Here is a 15202-nt window from a genome sequence, read left to right as displayed (position 1 = left end):
ATGGTGTTCCCTATTGAGGTTATGAAGCTGTTTGTTGTGTTATTATATATTATATTCATTGTGTTTGTCGTGTTCATTGTACTTGTCAGTCCAGAACGTGACGAGATTTCAGAGGTTGGGTAACAGCGTTCATGTTTAACCCTCTTATGTGCTCAGTGGCATCCAATGCCTCTTTTGAATGCACTTGCGTTATTCCTCGCTCCTAGAGGCTTACGTTCTCTGCCTCACAGATTGGAATATATATAAAAGTACCGTACTATTACTAGAATACCATTGAGTGAGTGGTTAACGCCATCATGTTCTGCATGAGTTACTCTTGTGTACCCGAGGACAGACAGCGGGTACCTCTCCAGCCTTTGTGGCAAATCCGGGATCAGACTGGTGTGGCGAGGCGGCCCTGGCTCTTTAAGGCTACTAAAGTGGTTTACATTTTTTTTTGCTTGTGTAGTGTGCTGCCCGGCATATTCAGCCCCCGGCCACACGCTGCAGCACCCAATCTGACTTCTGTATATGGCGGGCGGGCGTGCGCTGCGACACCCGCACTGGGGCAGTTTTGGCGCACCGAGCATTTGCGTCCTCCGTGGTCTGACGTTTCTTGCCGCTGATTGATCCGTCGCTGACCTCTCCTGTTTGAAGTCAATGGGAGCGCTTGTCGCGCACCAGCACTGGGGTCCGAACAGACCCTGCCGCCCGTAGTGTTCGCTGAGCAGGCAACACAGCTGACATTTTTGGGCCAAACACATTTCCCGTGCTCCAAAAAGGTGTTTTTGTACGCATTAACGTGCATATGACGTACGTTCAATATTTCCACCCTTAGGAAAGATGTATCCAGATCCTGCTAAACCTCCAGTTTCTAGAAGCAGGACACATTTGGTATATACCCTCTATATCAGGGGCGTCCAACATGCGGCCCGCGGGCCAAATGCGGCCCGCGGAACCTCAAGGTGCGGCCCGCGTGAGATCGGCAGCCAGGATCACAAGAGCCCTGCTGCTTACTTGTGGGAGGGTCTATTCTCTGCTCCAGTCCTGCCTCCTCTGTGGGGAGAACGAGGGAGGCCGCGCCCCCTGCTGAAGTCTGTGATCGGCATTGAGAGCTGTAGTGCAGGTAAGGGCGTGGGGGAGGTTGTGTGAATGAGTATGTCAGATTGAGGGAATGAATTTGTGAATGAATGAATTTGTGTGTGTGTGTGATAGCATGGATGTGTAAGTGCTGGAACCTAGGTATGATGGGACTGTGATTGATGTTAGCAGATTGCTGTTAGCAATCACACTCCTATCATGCTAACATCAATCACAGTCCCATCATGCCTAGGTTCCAACATTCACTGGTTGCCTGGGTATAAAAAGAGTGTGTTTGCTGTTAGCAATCACACTCCTATCATGCCAAGTCAGCCAGTAGATGCTGCAACCTGGCTAGCTGCCCCCCTTGTGTATTGATGCTGCCAGCAGTAAGGGGTCTGCACTTACAGCCACCCTGTACCAGCATCTAATGGCTGACTTGGGATGATAGGAGTGTGATTGCTAACAGCTAACAGGAATCTGCTAAAAGCAACCACAGTCCCATCATGCCTAGGTTCCAGCATTCACTGGTTGCCTGGGTATAAAAGAGTGTGTTTGCTGTTAGCAATCACACTCCTATCATGCCAAGTCATATTGTTGATTTTTTTTGTCCAATTGTGGTGTGTTACTTTTAATAAAAGTGTGGTTAACACTAAAATTGGATGAAAAATACAATGCCCAGCCAACCAGTACATGCTGGAATCTGGGTATGCCTGAGATTGCTGTTAACAATCATAATATATAATTTTTTTGTACAATTTTGGTGTGTAACTTACTTTTATTAAAATGTGTGGGGGGTCACTTTCAGTTTCGGCTAAGTGAACCCTGAATTTTCGGTTTTGGTCCCGAATTTTGATTTTAGTGCATCGCTAAAATAAATAGAACTATTTCTGATGAAGTGGCCCACTGCAGAAAAAACTTGGACACCCCTGCTCGACATAGATATAGATATATGTAATAGGCGTTTTGTTACAGTACGTCAGCTATTTTCAGCCGGCGGTATTTGTTGAAGAATAATGGTTATTGGCGTTCCATGCATTAATGTCATGCATTCCGGCACTGGAGTCGCGTGACTTTGTTTGCCCTGAGGGGCCACAGATTAGCTCGTTGGGCCAGGTGTGTCCACCCTGTATAGTGTTATTCTTGCTATTGCGTCAATCTGCCGTGGAGCTTTTAACTCACCGACACGTCAAAAATAGGTTCCTAGACTGTCTTTGTCGTAGCCTAGCGAGCCGACCCAGGAATACATTAACCTTGAACACGCGTCATATGTAGCGTTCATCATATGCTGCGACGTATGTGCAAGCCTTTCAGCCCGGATTAAGACACCATGGATTTCACATGATGAACACGGAGTATCCGGATTCAAGTATATATGGTCATATTGGCATCAGCAATACCATAGAGGGTAGAAACCATGTAATGACACCGCACACGCACTAACACACACACACGCGCGCACCGTTTTATTTGAATAAAAGGAAACAATTTAATTTCCTTTAATGCTGGATAATGAAATGCACTCATTGATTTCTCTTTTCATTATGTCTCTTCTAGGGCTGCAACTAACGATTATTTTCATAATCGATTAGTTGGCCAATTATTTTTGATTAATCGGATAAAAAAAATGAATGTAAATTTAAATTAAATACAAACAGCAGAATAAAAAAAAACCCTACACACCCCATTAACCACAGCATCCCCTAAATTAACCCTAAAGACCCCATCAACCACAGCATCCCCTGAATTAACCCTAAAGACCCCATCAACCACAGCATCCCCTAAATTAACTGTAAAGCCCAAATATTAATTTTATACTTAGTTAGATGAGTGTCACAGCCATGTGGTTCTGGCCTTCTGGGAGAAGGAAGGGGCGGGGCCAGTTGTCATAGTGATTACAGGGAGGGACTGGTAAGTAGGAGCTGCTGCTGTGAGTCACTAAAACGGATTATATAATGAGAGCGTTTGCTCTGAAAAAACCCTTATTTTATAATCGATAAAAATCAATTCAATTAATCGATAATGAAATTCGTTGGCAACGATTTTCATTATCGATTATTATAGATTTAATCGATTAGTTGTTGCAGCCCTAGTCTCTTCTGTGTCTCCAAATATCCATTTAGTGCTCTACGGGTCATTTGCCTTTTCTATATGATTTAATATCATGAGCTTAGTTTGGGTCTGTATTCTGTGCCGGAAACAAACACTCTGGTCTTGGTGGCAAATATTCTCTGGGTACGGCTGGCGGTGCTGTTGGGTTCTCTGGGTACGGCTGGCGGTGGTGTTGGGTTCTCTGGGTACGGCTGGCGGTGTTGGGTTCTCTGGGTACGGCTGGCGGTGTTGGGTTCTCTGGGTACGGCTGGCGGTGCTGTTGGGTTCTCTGGGTACGGCTGGCGGTGCTGTTGGGTTCTCTGGGTACGGCTGGCGGTGCTGTTGGGTTCTCTGGGTACGGCTGGCGGTGTTGTTGGGTTCTCTGGGTACGGCTGGCGGTGTTGTTGCGTTCTCTGGGGAAGGGTTGTATTGCAGAAATTAAGTGGCCGCCTTCATTTTAAATGGATTGTAGAATGGGATAACTTGTTTAAGTGAAAGATTCAGGTGTCGGAATGAAATGGTATTTTTCCCAGCCATATCTGTAGTTTGAATTCTGCCCAACCTCCCATAATCATAGTTTTGCCGTCTTATGCTGCGATTATCCTCTTTATAGCAGAAGTTAGCACATAAAGCAGGCTTTACTTGCTGTTTTGATTTCCTAACAAACCTTTTTAAGCGTTACTGGTTTTATAGTAAGCGGTTCCCGGTAATCCACGGATTCTTTCTCCACGGCTTTACGTCAGCACATGAGTTTTGATATTGATGATCCGGCACATTATCTGGCGTTGTATCGCTATTGATGTCCGGTAGTTTAGTCACATCATAGAGGATAAAGGTTTTTCTTTTAAATGATTTACAGATCTGTCCTGTGTATCCCTTGTGTGGTTTGGTTATATTGGTAGCTTAACCCTTAGCTGGCAGCCTAATCGGTGTAATAGAGCAGCCGGTTCTTTAGAATACCAGAAAATGATCCCGGAGTGAAAGAAAAGCAATTATTATTACCATGGCTTTATGGTTTGGATTCTATAGGCGCTGAGATGTATTCTATGTATAGGGTTTTTTGTATCTATGAAAGGGGCGGTTGACTCACAGCATATCTTGTTCCTCTGTGACGTATAGATTTCAAAGTACTTTCTAAATAGGGGTGTGACGGTGAAATGTAAGCTGTGCCCGTTTTACCAGTATTGACTTATAATGTATTAACTAATTTTATGTGCGGCAGGGAGGCCCAGGGTGCGCGTGAGGTGTGATGCGCGCCCGTGAGGTGTGATGCGCGCCCGTGAGGTGTGATGCGCGCCTGTGAGGTGTGATGCGCGCCCGTGAGGTGTGATGCGCGCCCGTGAGGTGTGATGCGCGCCCGTGAGGTGTGATGCGCGCCCGTGAGGTGTGATGCGCGCCCGTGAGGTGTGATGCGTGCGCGTGAGATGTGATGCAAGTGAATTCCCACTTGAGTGCTGGTTAAATGCCACATTCTCTGCCTTTCGTGGATATGTTTTTAAAATGGTCAGTGCTGAAGTCCTCTGACCTTTTTGTTGCGTTGCGTTTGTGTTTTTGATCTTTTCGGATCTTCTATGAGAGCTTCTTCGTGTCTCGTTGTTCTGTGAATAAACGTGTGGGCGACGGCCTATTTAATAAAATCTGTGAACCAAACCAGAATGTCTCCCCGGGGATCCTGTCCGTGGATTCCGCATACGATGTGTATCGCGTTATGGCTACTAATGCAATAAAGGCTAGGGATTCGCTTACACAGATGTCTCATTTAAGGAGTTAATATTCATTGGAAAGAACGAATGGGCTTCTATTGTCTAACAAGTACAGTCGTTTAGTCGCCATTGGTTACCTGTATACTGGTTTAGTTATTGCAAACCCTTTAGTGCCAGTAACCCTTTAATTTCACAGGGACACAGTGTCTTATAGCCTTCTCTGAATATGATTTAACACAATAGATGCTGGTACAGGGATGTGTATCAATTTACACCGGGCAACCTATTTTCTTGTGTGCATCGTGTGACATTGTTACAGAATCGCCCAGTTAGGTGCCTGGCACATCGTGGGTTAATCCAGGAGTGTGGCGGTTCAGGGAGCTGGATGCTGTTCCTGCTGGATGCTCTTGTGTTCCCATCACGCTGCTCTAAGGCATTACAAGGTGATGCTGGAGCTAGCGGATTGGTTGCATTCCATCTGCGGCTGATTACAATGGCTGTCGCAGCCTGCTCAGCGAGCAGCAGACCTCTCGGTTCTTTGGAGAGTGGATCTGACAGCGATGCACGTGACAGCCCTGCGAGGGTAATTTGGTATTCTCCACTGATCTTCTCCGCTCCGTCCTTTTTAAATGATTCACGGCAGCATGGAGCGTCCTCTTCATTGTCTCTGAGGACCTGCAGCGTTCATGGTGAGTGAACCCCCCCCCCCCCCCCCGAGAGCTTCCGGATTAAATCTGCAGCATCACCGTGTTCTGTGTTACCAGATCTAAACGATCCCTGTGACCGGGCGAGCGTTACGTGTGCCCAGCCGCGCAGGATCCGCTGCCCTGTCATTTGACCTTGTTAGTTTTTCACCGATGACACCAGATGCCTGCAACAGAATGGGGAAACGTTGTCACAATGGTGATATTCGCCGGATCCCGTCCGCCCGGAGCGATCCCTGTCAGAGCTTTAAATCTCTTAAATAAAGGATTCTGTCTGATTATAATGCTACGCCGCATTTGGTTCCCGTACCCAAGCAGTGACGTTCTTTGAGAAATATTTCTCATTTTGTGACCTAAATATAAAAAAAAAAAGGCTTTTAGAGGTGTCTGCCCCCTCTGTCAGGTTACTCGTTATTTTTATTCATTTTGTTCCAGACTTGTAATACATATTTAAGGTTAATTTATGCCGACAAGTTTTTTAATTGATGCCTAATAGTGTAATAGTATATTTTAGTATACTATAGGTTAAAATGTGTACGTTAGTGCATGTGGCTGGGGTCGGGCACTGTGCCTCTCCAGCTGTTTTATTAAAACACACAGATATAAGCTGGCTGGTTGTGATGGGTGTTGGCCCTACTTTAACCCTTTGGGTGTCGCAGTGACCCCATAGCATCTGTACCTGGTACGTCACACCCCGTGGATATTCTTTTGCTTTCGTAGATTTTTATTTTGCTGTTGATTCTTTAATTCGCAGGGAAAGGGATCATCGGAGCGCTTGTAGCGTCTGACATAAAATGTAATTTCGTCGTCATGTGACTTTTCTAATTAAATGATACTTTCTCGTCTTTGTTGCGAACCATCGTTCGCGGAGCTGGCCGTTGTAGTCGGATGCCCGCCTGCTAAAAGAAGGGTTTCTTTGCCTCACAGATCGCCGCTTGGTAGAAAAGCCTCTATTAAACTCAAATTTCTGCCGGGTAACGTTGGAAGCCATGAAGCTCAATACAAGTCAAATTGCACTCGATGCGCTAATTCTTCCTAATTGTAGATCTGTATTTTGTGGAATATTCAACAGCGCTATAAAAAGGACCTAAAAAATCCTGACATATCGCCGATTACGGCTTAAAAACATCAGATTATGCAAAAGAGGAATAGTTGGGTTTTAATGAATGCTTGTGTCCACTATTATGGCTTTATTGTGCGTTAAACTTGTGTTTCAAAAAACAAACTGATTTGCTAAGAATCTAAAGATGACTTCATGATATTCATGACATCATGTCACAGAAGTGTTTGCAATCAGAGAAAGGGGTTTATTCACTAAAGATTGCTGAAGTGGGAGTTGTATTTCTGTTTCTTGACTTCTCTATACATTATGAAGGCTTTCAAAGGAGGAGCTGTGGCTGGCCCTGTATAATGGATAGTTCAATCATTGAGATTGTTATTATTAGGGTTTATGTTGCCGGATGTATGGGGTAGGGGAGATCTGACAATAGAGGCAAACTGCTATATAATGTAGAGGCCCCGATTGTAATACAATAACCTAGAAGAAGCCGTTTCCATTGTGTAATTGCGTTTGTCACTCCCTGTTGTAACCAAGGTATTTAGCCGGTATACCTGTTTCCAGCACTCATGTGATTCTCGTCGTACAGCGCTGCGGAATATGTTGGCGATGTATAAAACCGTAGTATTCAACTGAACTGGTATAGTCTTATAATTTATACAGCGCTGTACAGCGGAGTCTTCTCCTTTTATGCGTTTTCAGAGACTTTAATGTATCAGGCTTTGCAATTTGCATTGTTCTACTAGGTCAGATCACAGAGGAAAGGACCAATCATAATTCATTGTCTTTATTGTATTGGCATTCTGGGTGGCAGCAGTCCAGCCTACAGAACGGCTTGGGACTTTCTGATTATTATAGTCTATGTGAGACCCGCGCATATCGGCCGGGACCTCCTATCTTCTTGCGGAGAACCTATTGTTTGTCATGCGGTAAGTTCCAGAACACGTCGCCACTATTTGGGTTAAAATGTAACGTCTTTGTTTCTCTGTCCTCCAGGAATATGAAGACAGACTGGGACGAGCTTCAAAGTCTCCCTCCCCAAAGCAGAATGTGAGGAAGAGCATGGTGTTTGAACCTCTCTCGACCACGGCCCTCATTCTGGAGGACAGACCAGCGTGAGTGTTCCAGTGCTGGGTATTGGTACTTCTAGGAATCGTCCATTGGTTATTGTAAAATGGACGTAGGGCTACAAAAACAGCTTGCTAATGTATTGGTGGGTTTGACGTTTCTCTCAACCTAGATATCATTCAATTTTTTTGGAAGCGGGTATTTATTTAAAACGTTATTGGGAAGCTCTAAAAAGATGAAGCTGTCTTGTCCAAACTAGATTTAGAATGCCGATCTCACTTTAACTTGGAAACGAATGACCAAGGCCATATTAAGGTCTCGGGTCCCTGGAGCACTTAGATAAAAGGACCCCTCTTGCTCCTTCTCCCAAAAGCTACTGACCACATCCATTGCTATGGAGCCCTGCTTGCCAATCACAGTGTGATCAGCACAGACAGGTCAGGAAGAGCAAAGGTAATTTTTCCTATTTTAGTGGGGGTTTTTAACTTGCATATTATCACTAATTAGGTTTTATGTGTTTCTATGATCTTAAAAGAAGGCACTTCTTGTCCTAAACAAAATAATACACGACTTGTGCTGGTTTATCAAATATGAAAAGGCTATGGGCGAAGTGATCTATGGTAACAAAAAAACAAAACCCCGGGCTGAACGTGTTAAGGAAAGGTAGGTTTGGGCATCTCGCGGATAAATGTGGGTGTGAAAAATAAAGCCGGACGGAAGAAGAGGCTGTTCAATAAAGCATGGAAATGTTTGTGGTTAGTGTGGCCTATGAGTAGTTTGTGGGTTTTTTTCCCCATTTAGCTTTATTAGTAAATCCGTAAAGGTTAAAACACCCAATCGCTCAATTAAAATTATAGCTAAACAGCCTTTAATTGACCCGCTGTTTTAGTTATTGAGTATTTTTTTTTATTTTTTTTTATCCGATTTCTTTTGCAGGTCCGGTATAACAGGTTTGGTTTAGGAAATGGCGTTACTGGGGTGGCAACAAGGTTTATACTACAAATAATATGGTTATTTTTGGATGTTCTGGGTGTATCGGGGCTCATAGGGGCTGCAGATCCACAAACATATGTTCATAAAGATTTATTTTAAATCTTTGCGTAACCAGAACTCCATGCGGGTTAATGGCAGGGACGAGCTGCTGGTGACTTTGTCCCAGGCAGCCTCACCAAAGAAGGTGAAATTCATTTAAAAACATAATTCTGTTTTTATTTTGCAAATCCCCACCTTGGCTGAACATTGGCTGCTAAAAGTGGCCCCTGGTGGCCGGATCCGTAGATCTTGTATTATTTTCATTATTCTGCATTATGCACAATAAATATACAGCTAATGTAACCGCTTTGAGAATGTTAGTTTTTTCTTTTTACACGTTTTGTTTTTGTGGCAGATGACAAACACTTTTTTTGTTTTTTTTAAGATGCCTATAAGATTCTTTCTATAACAAGTGAAAAAAGCACAAAGTAAAAATAAATCTTCCAATAAAATGAAGAAAAACAACTAAACAATTAACAGTGTTTATTTTACAAATCTTGATATTTCTAATTGGTTAAGTGAGCAGCATCTAATTAATCACAATTAACTTCTATTGGTGCCTTATCACCTTTCCCCGCTTTCTTTTCGACTTGTGCCGAATCATACATGTTTTTGTAGGTAAGCTGAATTGGCCGCTATTTAGTAAATAAACCCCCAAAGGGACATTGGCTAATGTGTAAGTAAATAAAAGGGAATAATCAATGTATTGCCTGCTGATCGTGGCATGTATATAACCGTGAAATCGGTAATAAGACCGCACACGGATCTGCCTTATTTTATATTATGTCTTAATCCTTTTCCCAGCTAAGCATATGGGTACAGGAGCCGCGAGCCCTTCTGGGGTGAGCGATAGCCCTCTTTTAGGAGGCTGAGTGAGAAGGAGGGTGATAACCCCAGTGGCCTTGTCTATGAGCTTGTTAAATATTCAAAGCCTTTGATCTCTGGTGTCCTCTTTCTGAAACACAGCAGCTGTTTCTAGTGTCTTCCAACGCTTGGTTTGGCTGTAAAGTGAGATCATTCAGACACGATTTCCTTTAGAGAGAAACACAACATCTGTGTATCGTGTGTGTGTACACTGTACAGCGCTACGGAATTTGATGGCGCTATATAAAACAATATGTAATAATTATAAAGTATGGTTATATGTATATGTGTTTATGCATACACATTGCTCATATCACCGCCTTTGAGTCTCCCTGAAATACGGTTAGATTAATGTGGACTGAAAGCAATGATAATTCAGAGAAAAATAACCTTCTACAGGACGGGGCTATAAAAACTGTTGAGTTTGACCCTTTGTATTTTTATGTTTGCCTCCATGTCCAATGCACAGAAATCTGGAGCGTTCTTTCCAGTTCATCAAAATTCAGCTTAAACTTAACCTTTGTTGTAAAGTTTTTCTTACTTTCTGGGGTTAAGGGAACGTTTCTCATTGGGTGGCTGCATTCAATCCACATTATATATGTCTTGTTTTCTGTGTATGAACATATTTGACATTTTCTTTTACCCAGAGGATGGTAGATACGTGGAGTGGCCTCCCTTCTGAAGTGGTAGAGGTTTAGACACAATGAAATAAAGTGTTGGGGGGGGGGGGAACACAAACCGTTTTCAATTCAGGTCCTTATGCTACATTTGGAAAGGTAGTTTGGAGTTAGAGCTTTAATGAAAGTCAATCGTAATCACGCTTCCAGTTTAAATGTTCTAAAAAGATGGTAACGCGATATTTATTTATCTGTTTAGGAACCTCCCGGCCAAGCCAGCCGAAGAGGCCCAAAAACACAGGCAGGAGTATGAAGAAATGGTGGCCCAAGCTAAACGGAGAGGTAAAAAAATAAAATAAAAACGAATCCCTTTATTTCAGTAAAAAACAAAAAAAAAACCGCCTCAGCCATTGTATCCACTTTCATACATACGATAGCTGCCGGTGTCCCTGAAATAATCATTTTCTACCCCTTGCGAATTCATGGTGACGTTCAGCAGAACCGCCCTCACCCCGCAAGCTCTTAGTAAATGAATTCATGATTTCAGCTGGCGGAGCCCTATCTGTGCCAATGATCCAGTCGCCCGCTCCGTTAATCGACACGCCAGACCCCAGAAGCCGGGGGCTAAACTGAGTAATAAGGTGAAGGGGGGTGATTTCAAACTTTAATTCAAAGGAGCAGTCATTTAAATATTAAAAGCGATTTCAGTGGCATTTAATTAGAATAAGCTATCGTTCTCTTGGCGGTATCGTATCCTCAGGGCGACTGTAATCCATAGACGCCGTGGGGAATTCAGCGTCTTAATGACTCGATTCGCATTCTTAATCCCCTTGCTGTGAGACCGCGTACCTAGCAGGGAAAAGGGTACGCTGTGCTTCATTCATCCCCATCATTCATTCATCTATGAAGCCTGAAAATAATACCTCGTGCTGCATCGTAATGAATAAAATATATTCTCCGTTTCACCGTATTCCAGATGGTTTCATTGTACAAAAATGGCTGGTTAAAAGGGAATGCTTTTTCCCCCGTGAATACATTTTTTTAACCGTTCCAGTACCAGAAGGGATTGGTAACATACAATCGGCTTGCATTCTAGGGGTTAAATAAAACTCCAATCCACGTGGTCAATTTGAGTTTTTTTAGTTTATTAATTTCTTCCGGTTGTTTAGGACTAAGCTTTTTGTTTTGTAAAATGTGTTTTATACGGCACTGGACATATAAGATGAATCGTCTGCTTGGGGTCTGCGTTCATGGTGGGCTTTAAGAGGGGTGAGGCGTGGATTCCGCTTACGTTTATAGCACTTTCATCTTGTTCGTAACCAAACTTGTGGTTTAATGTTCTAATTATTCAGAATTGAAAGAAGCCCAAAGGAGGAAGAAACAGCTAGAAGAAAGATGTAAACTGGAGGAAAGCATTGGAAACGCCGCGCTAATGTGGAACAATGAAATCCTACCTAACTGGGAAGCCATGTAAGTAAATCCGGGGATGTAACGCTTGGGATGTCTTCTGCGTCCCAAACAGAGGGGCTTTTTCTTCAAAACCTCTACGTTTGGATAGAAGTCATTGTAAGCTGCGTCTTCAGTTGAATTTGGGGAAAACACTGAAAGCGTTCTTTGTGTTGAGTTATTTCCATTGCTTTTGTTTTATTTGTTCATTGCAAACATCTAAAAGTCTGCAAATCGACAATAAACCTGATTTGCGATGGGGGTTGAATAATTTTGATAGCAATTATATAATATATATATATATATATATATATGTATATATAACGCTTACTGGCTGGTTAGGAGCCGCCTGTGCTCTGCTGCCAACAATTATACGGATATGATAGCGTTATATAAATATATTCGGGGCCAATACAAACCATTGTGTGGAAATCTATTCATAAACAGGACTATGCATAGGATACGTCGTCATGCGTTTAGACTGCAAGAAAGGAGATTCAGTCTAAGGCAGAGGAAAGGGTTTTTTTTACTGGTTTTTCCCCTATAAAACAAGAACTTCCATCCCCTTTTCCGGGGTTCTTTGGTGGTCCGATCACTGAACCCATGTGCCGGTGGGGGTTGTGTAAAATGACTTTAAAAGATATATTTTTGATATTCTTTCGTACAGGTCGTGCTCACGGAGAGTCCGGGAAATGTGGTGGCAGGGGATACCGCCCAGCGTGCGTGGAAGAGTCTGGAGCCTGGCCATTGGCAACGATTTAAATATCACCCACGGTGAGACCGACGTGATACCCGTGCCTCTCTATCGGTTATAAAGTTAGCTTTTTGGAGAGAGTTACATACAAGAGGTCTGCTTTCTAAAATCTCCAAATTATGGTCAACTTACGTTTGTTGATGTCACTTGAAAATACATTTATATGTAATTATTAGTATTAATAGTTGTTTCTGAGCTTGTATGTATTTAAATACGTGTTATAATTGGCACAGTCGGTTGGAGAATCATTATGTGCCCCCAATAACTCCTAGTATAATAAGTTTTATCAAATTTATCCTAAAGCAAAATGATGGTTGTGTGATGCTTATAAATAATAAATATAAAAACAGTTTATACACGAATTGGCTCCTTTTCTATATACACCTCTCCTAATATTCAGGTGTTATAGAGCAAAGGTTACTAGCGAAGTTCAGTTATATGGTTGTACTTTTATTCTTTTTTAGACCTGTTTCACATTTGTTTATCCCGAGCAAAGGACAGATGGAAATCGCTGAGCATGGGAGGTTCTGAACTAGAAAACGAAGGTATAGTCCTCGATTCTTAGTGAAAATACATAGATTGTGGGTTCTTCTGCTGTCGCTCCCAGGAACTAGCAGGAGGTCCTCTGGAAGACACTAGGGATGTAATGAAGGCACGTGTCGCTGGAAAATATATTTGCGCACGTGAAGAAAAACACGCTCTTTAAATAAAAGCGTGGACTTTTAATACAGAATAACCCGTATCTAGCTGTTCTCGTCATCTGTTTCCTATCTTATGGCTGCACCAAATATGTCGTGGTCGTTGAAACGCAGCATCGTGTTCCAAAACGAAAATTCTTTATACTACGGCCGTGCCCTGTAATGAAGGAGTTACTGGGACTTATCTTTATTTATAAATCCAGAGAATTGATGATTTTCAAAACTATGTAGAGATTTATCTTTTCTGATATGTATACAAGCTGTGCTACATTTTGCTCGCTTCATATGCTTTTAGCTTCTGCTGTATTTTATTCTGTAGTGTCTAATTTTGTACATTTACATATTTAAAACTGAACAGGTTGAGTTGGGAGATTACTGTAAGAATCAGGTGTTATTTTTTTTCTCTCTTGGTAAGTTAAAATAAAATGCAATTTTCAGGGGGGGGGGGGAGCGCTTCAACTTTTTAATGTCTGACTTTTCAACAGAAGAGAATACGGTGGATGTGGAATTGGGCACTTTTTCTGTTTTGTTTTTACTGGAAATCATCTACATTTTTCTTTTATACATCATACTCTATGCTTAGAGGTTTTTTTGTGAAATCCTTGTTTGTTTGTTTGTTTTTTAAAGAAAACAGAGTGCTGTGAAAAATATGGCTTTGTACAGAAGAGCCGCAGCCCAACATATTGTGTATAATCCCAATTTTCTTAAACTTAAAAGTCTCATAAGATTTCTATAGTGTTGGTTTATAGTTTTACGTATAGCACCGAAGGTGTTCTCACCCTGTTTATTCACCCTGTTAATTCTTTCTATGTTTCTGTAGATTCAGGGCTGTCGGCGGCAGACAGAGAGGCCAGTTTGGAGCTGATTAAATTGGACATTTCACGCACTTTCCCCAACCTGTGTATTTTCCAGAAGGTACGTCTGGCATTATCCGGAGCCTTTATATTCTCCTCTTTGCTGCTGCTGCCGGCATGGTTCACAGAGCATTACAATTCACTCATTTTTATACGTGTTCAGGCATAAAGTATGGGTGACCTGCAAGAAATGTTTAGTTAAGTAGGGGAAAAAATATGAATAGGATAATTATTTGTTCCAGTGTCCCAGGCAATGGAGGGCTGGCTATACTGTCCCTTTTAGTTTGGGAATTAATCTGTTCCTTAACTCAATAGCTAATGTGAATTAACTAGAATGTATCCGGGTCGTTGTTCCCCACAGTTTATAGTTTAACTCTTAACAAACATAAGTGTGGATGTTTTAATTGTGTTATGCTTTCTTTCAGGGTGGTCCTTATCACGATGTGTTGCATAGTATATTGGGGGCTTACACTTGTTACAGACCAGATGTTGGTTATGTAAGTATTTAATTTATTAATGCGTGTATGTATTTATTTTAAATTTTAATTGATGAAGAAACACTCAGTATTCAGGCAACCATATTAACACTAAAAAATGCAGACTAAGCATTATATGCCCCCAATGACGAGACACAAAAGTGCCACAATTTCCAAACTGAAATATTTAGCTGCGCTATCGGTCACCATACAAGCGGCTTGTTCACGGGCTCATTTTCTGTAATTAGTGCCATGATATTATTATTATTATTTATTTTATATAGCGCCGTCGTATTCCGTAGTGCTGTACAATGGATATCCCATGCTGGGATGTCACAGGTTTTCAGGCATCTGGGATGTACTTTCTTTTATTCTAATCTTACAGCGTATCTTTTTATTTTTTTTTTATTTTTTTTTAAAGCTTATCTTGTTATCGCAAAAACCACGGACAAGGACATTTAGTTTTTATTGTGATTATGAGATTTCCCATAAAAATAAGATTGTATTTTGATGAAGTGTTTGGGCTCCTCTGACGCCTTCTTGTCTCTTACAGGTACAGGGTATGTCCTTTATTGCTGCTGTCCTGATTTTGAACTTGGATACTGCAGATGCCTTTATCGCGTTCTCAAACCTCCTAAATAAACCTTGCCAGATGGCGTTCTTTCGAGTTGACCATGGCCTAGTAAGTATACGCGCTCGAAGCCGATACTTTAACTCCCAACCTGTGCAAATCCGGTTTAATGAGGCACGGTGCTCCCAGATTTCGCTGTAAGGGCGCT

General features: G+C 42.2%; 1 protein-coding gene across 1 annotated transcript in view; it reads left to right on the top strand.

Annotated features, from left to right (window-relative positions):
- The window catches only part of TBC1D14 (TBC1 domain family member 14), a 33008-nt gene that overhangs the window by 14259 nt on the left and 3547 nt on the right, over positions 1-15202 (top strand). The window contains exons 4-11 of the mRNA XM_089498444.1: positions 7611-7729; positions 10455-10537; positions 11548-11665; positions 12309-12415; positions 12860-12940; positions 13914-14008; positions 14373-14444; positions 14977-15105. Coding sequence (XP_089354570.1) covers positions 7611-7729; positions 10455-10537; positions 11548-11665; positions 12309-12415; positions 12860-12940; positions 13914-14008; positions 14373-14444; positions 14977-15105 — 804 coding nt within the window. The remainder of the gene's footprint in view (positions 1-7610; positions 7730-10454; positions 10538-11547; positions 11666-12308; positions 12416-12859; positions 12941-13913; positions 14009-14372; positions 14445-14976; positions 15106-15202) is intronic.

The sequence above is a fragment of the Sceloporus occidentalis genome, unplaced genomic scaffold, assembly GCF_023333645.1.
Source record: "Sceloporus occidentalis isolate IW3139 unplaced genomic scaffold, rSceOcc1.0.p SCAF_120, whole genome shotgun sequence".
Lineage (NCBI taxonomy): Eukaryota > Metazoa > Chordata > Lepidosauria > Squamata > Phrynosomatidae > Sceloporus > Sceloporus occidentalis.
Note: the sequence above shows the minus strand (reverse complement) of the source record. Positions and strands in the feature narration are given on the sequence as shown.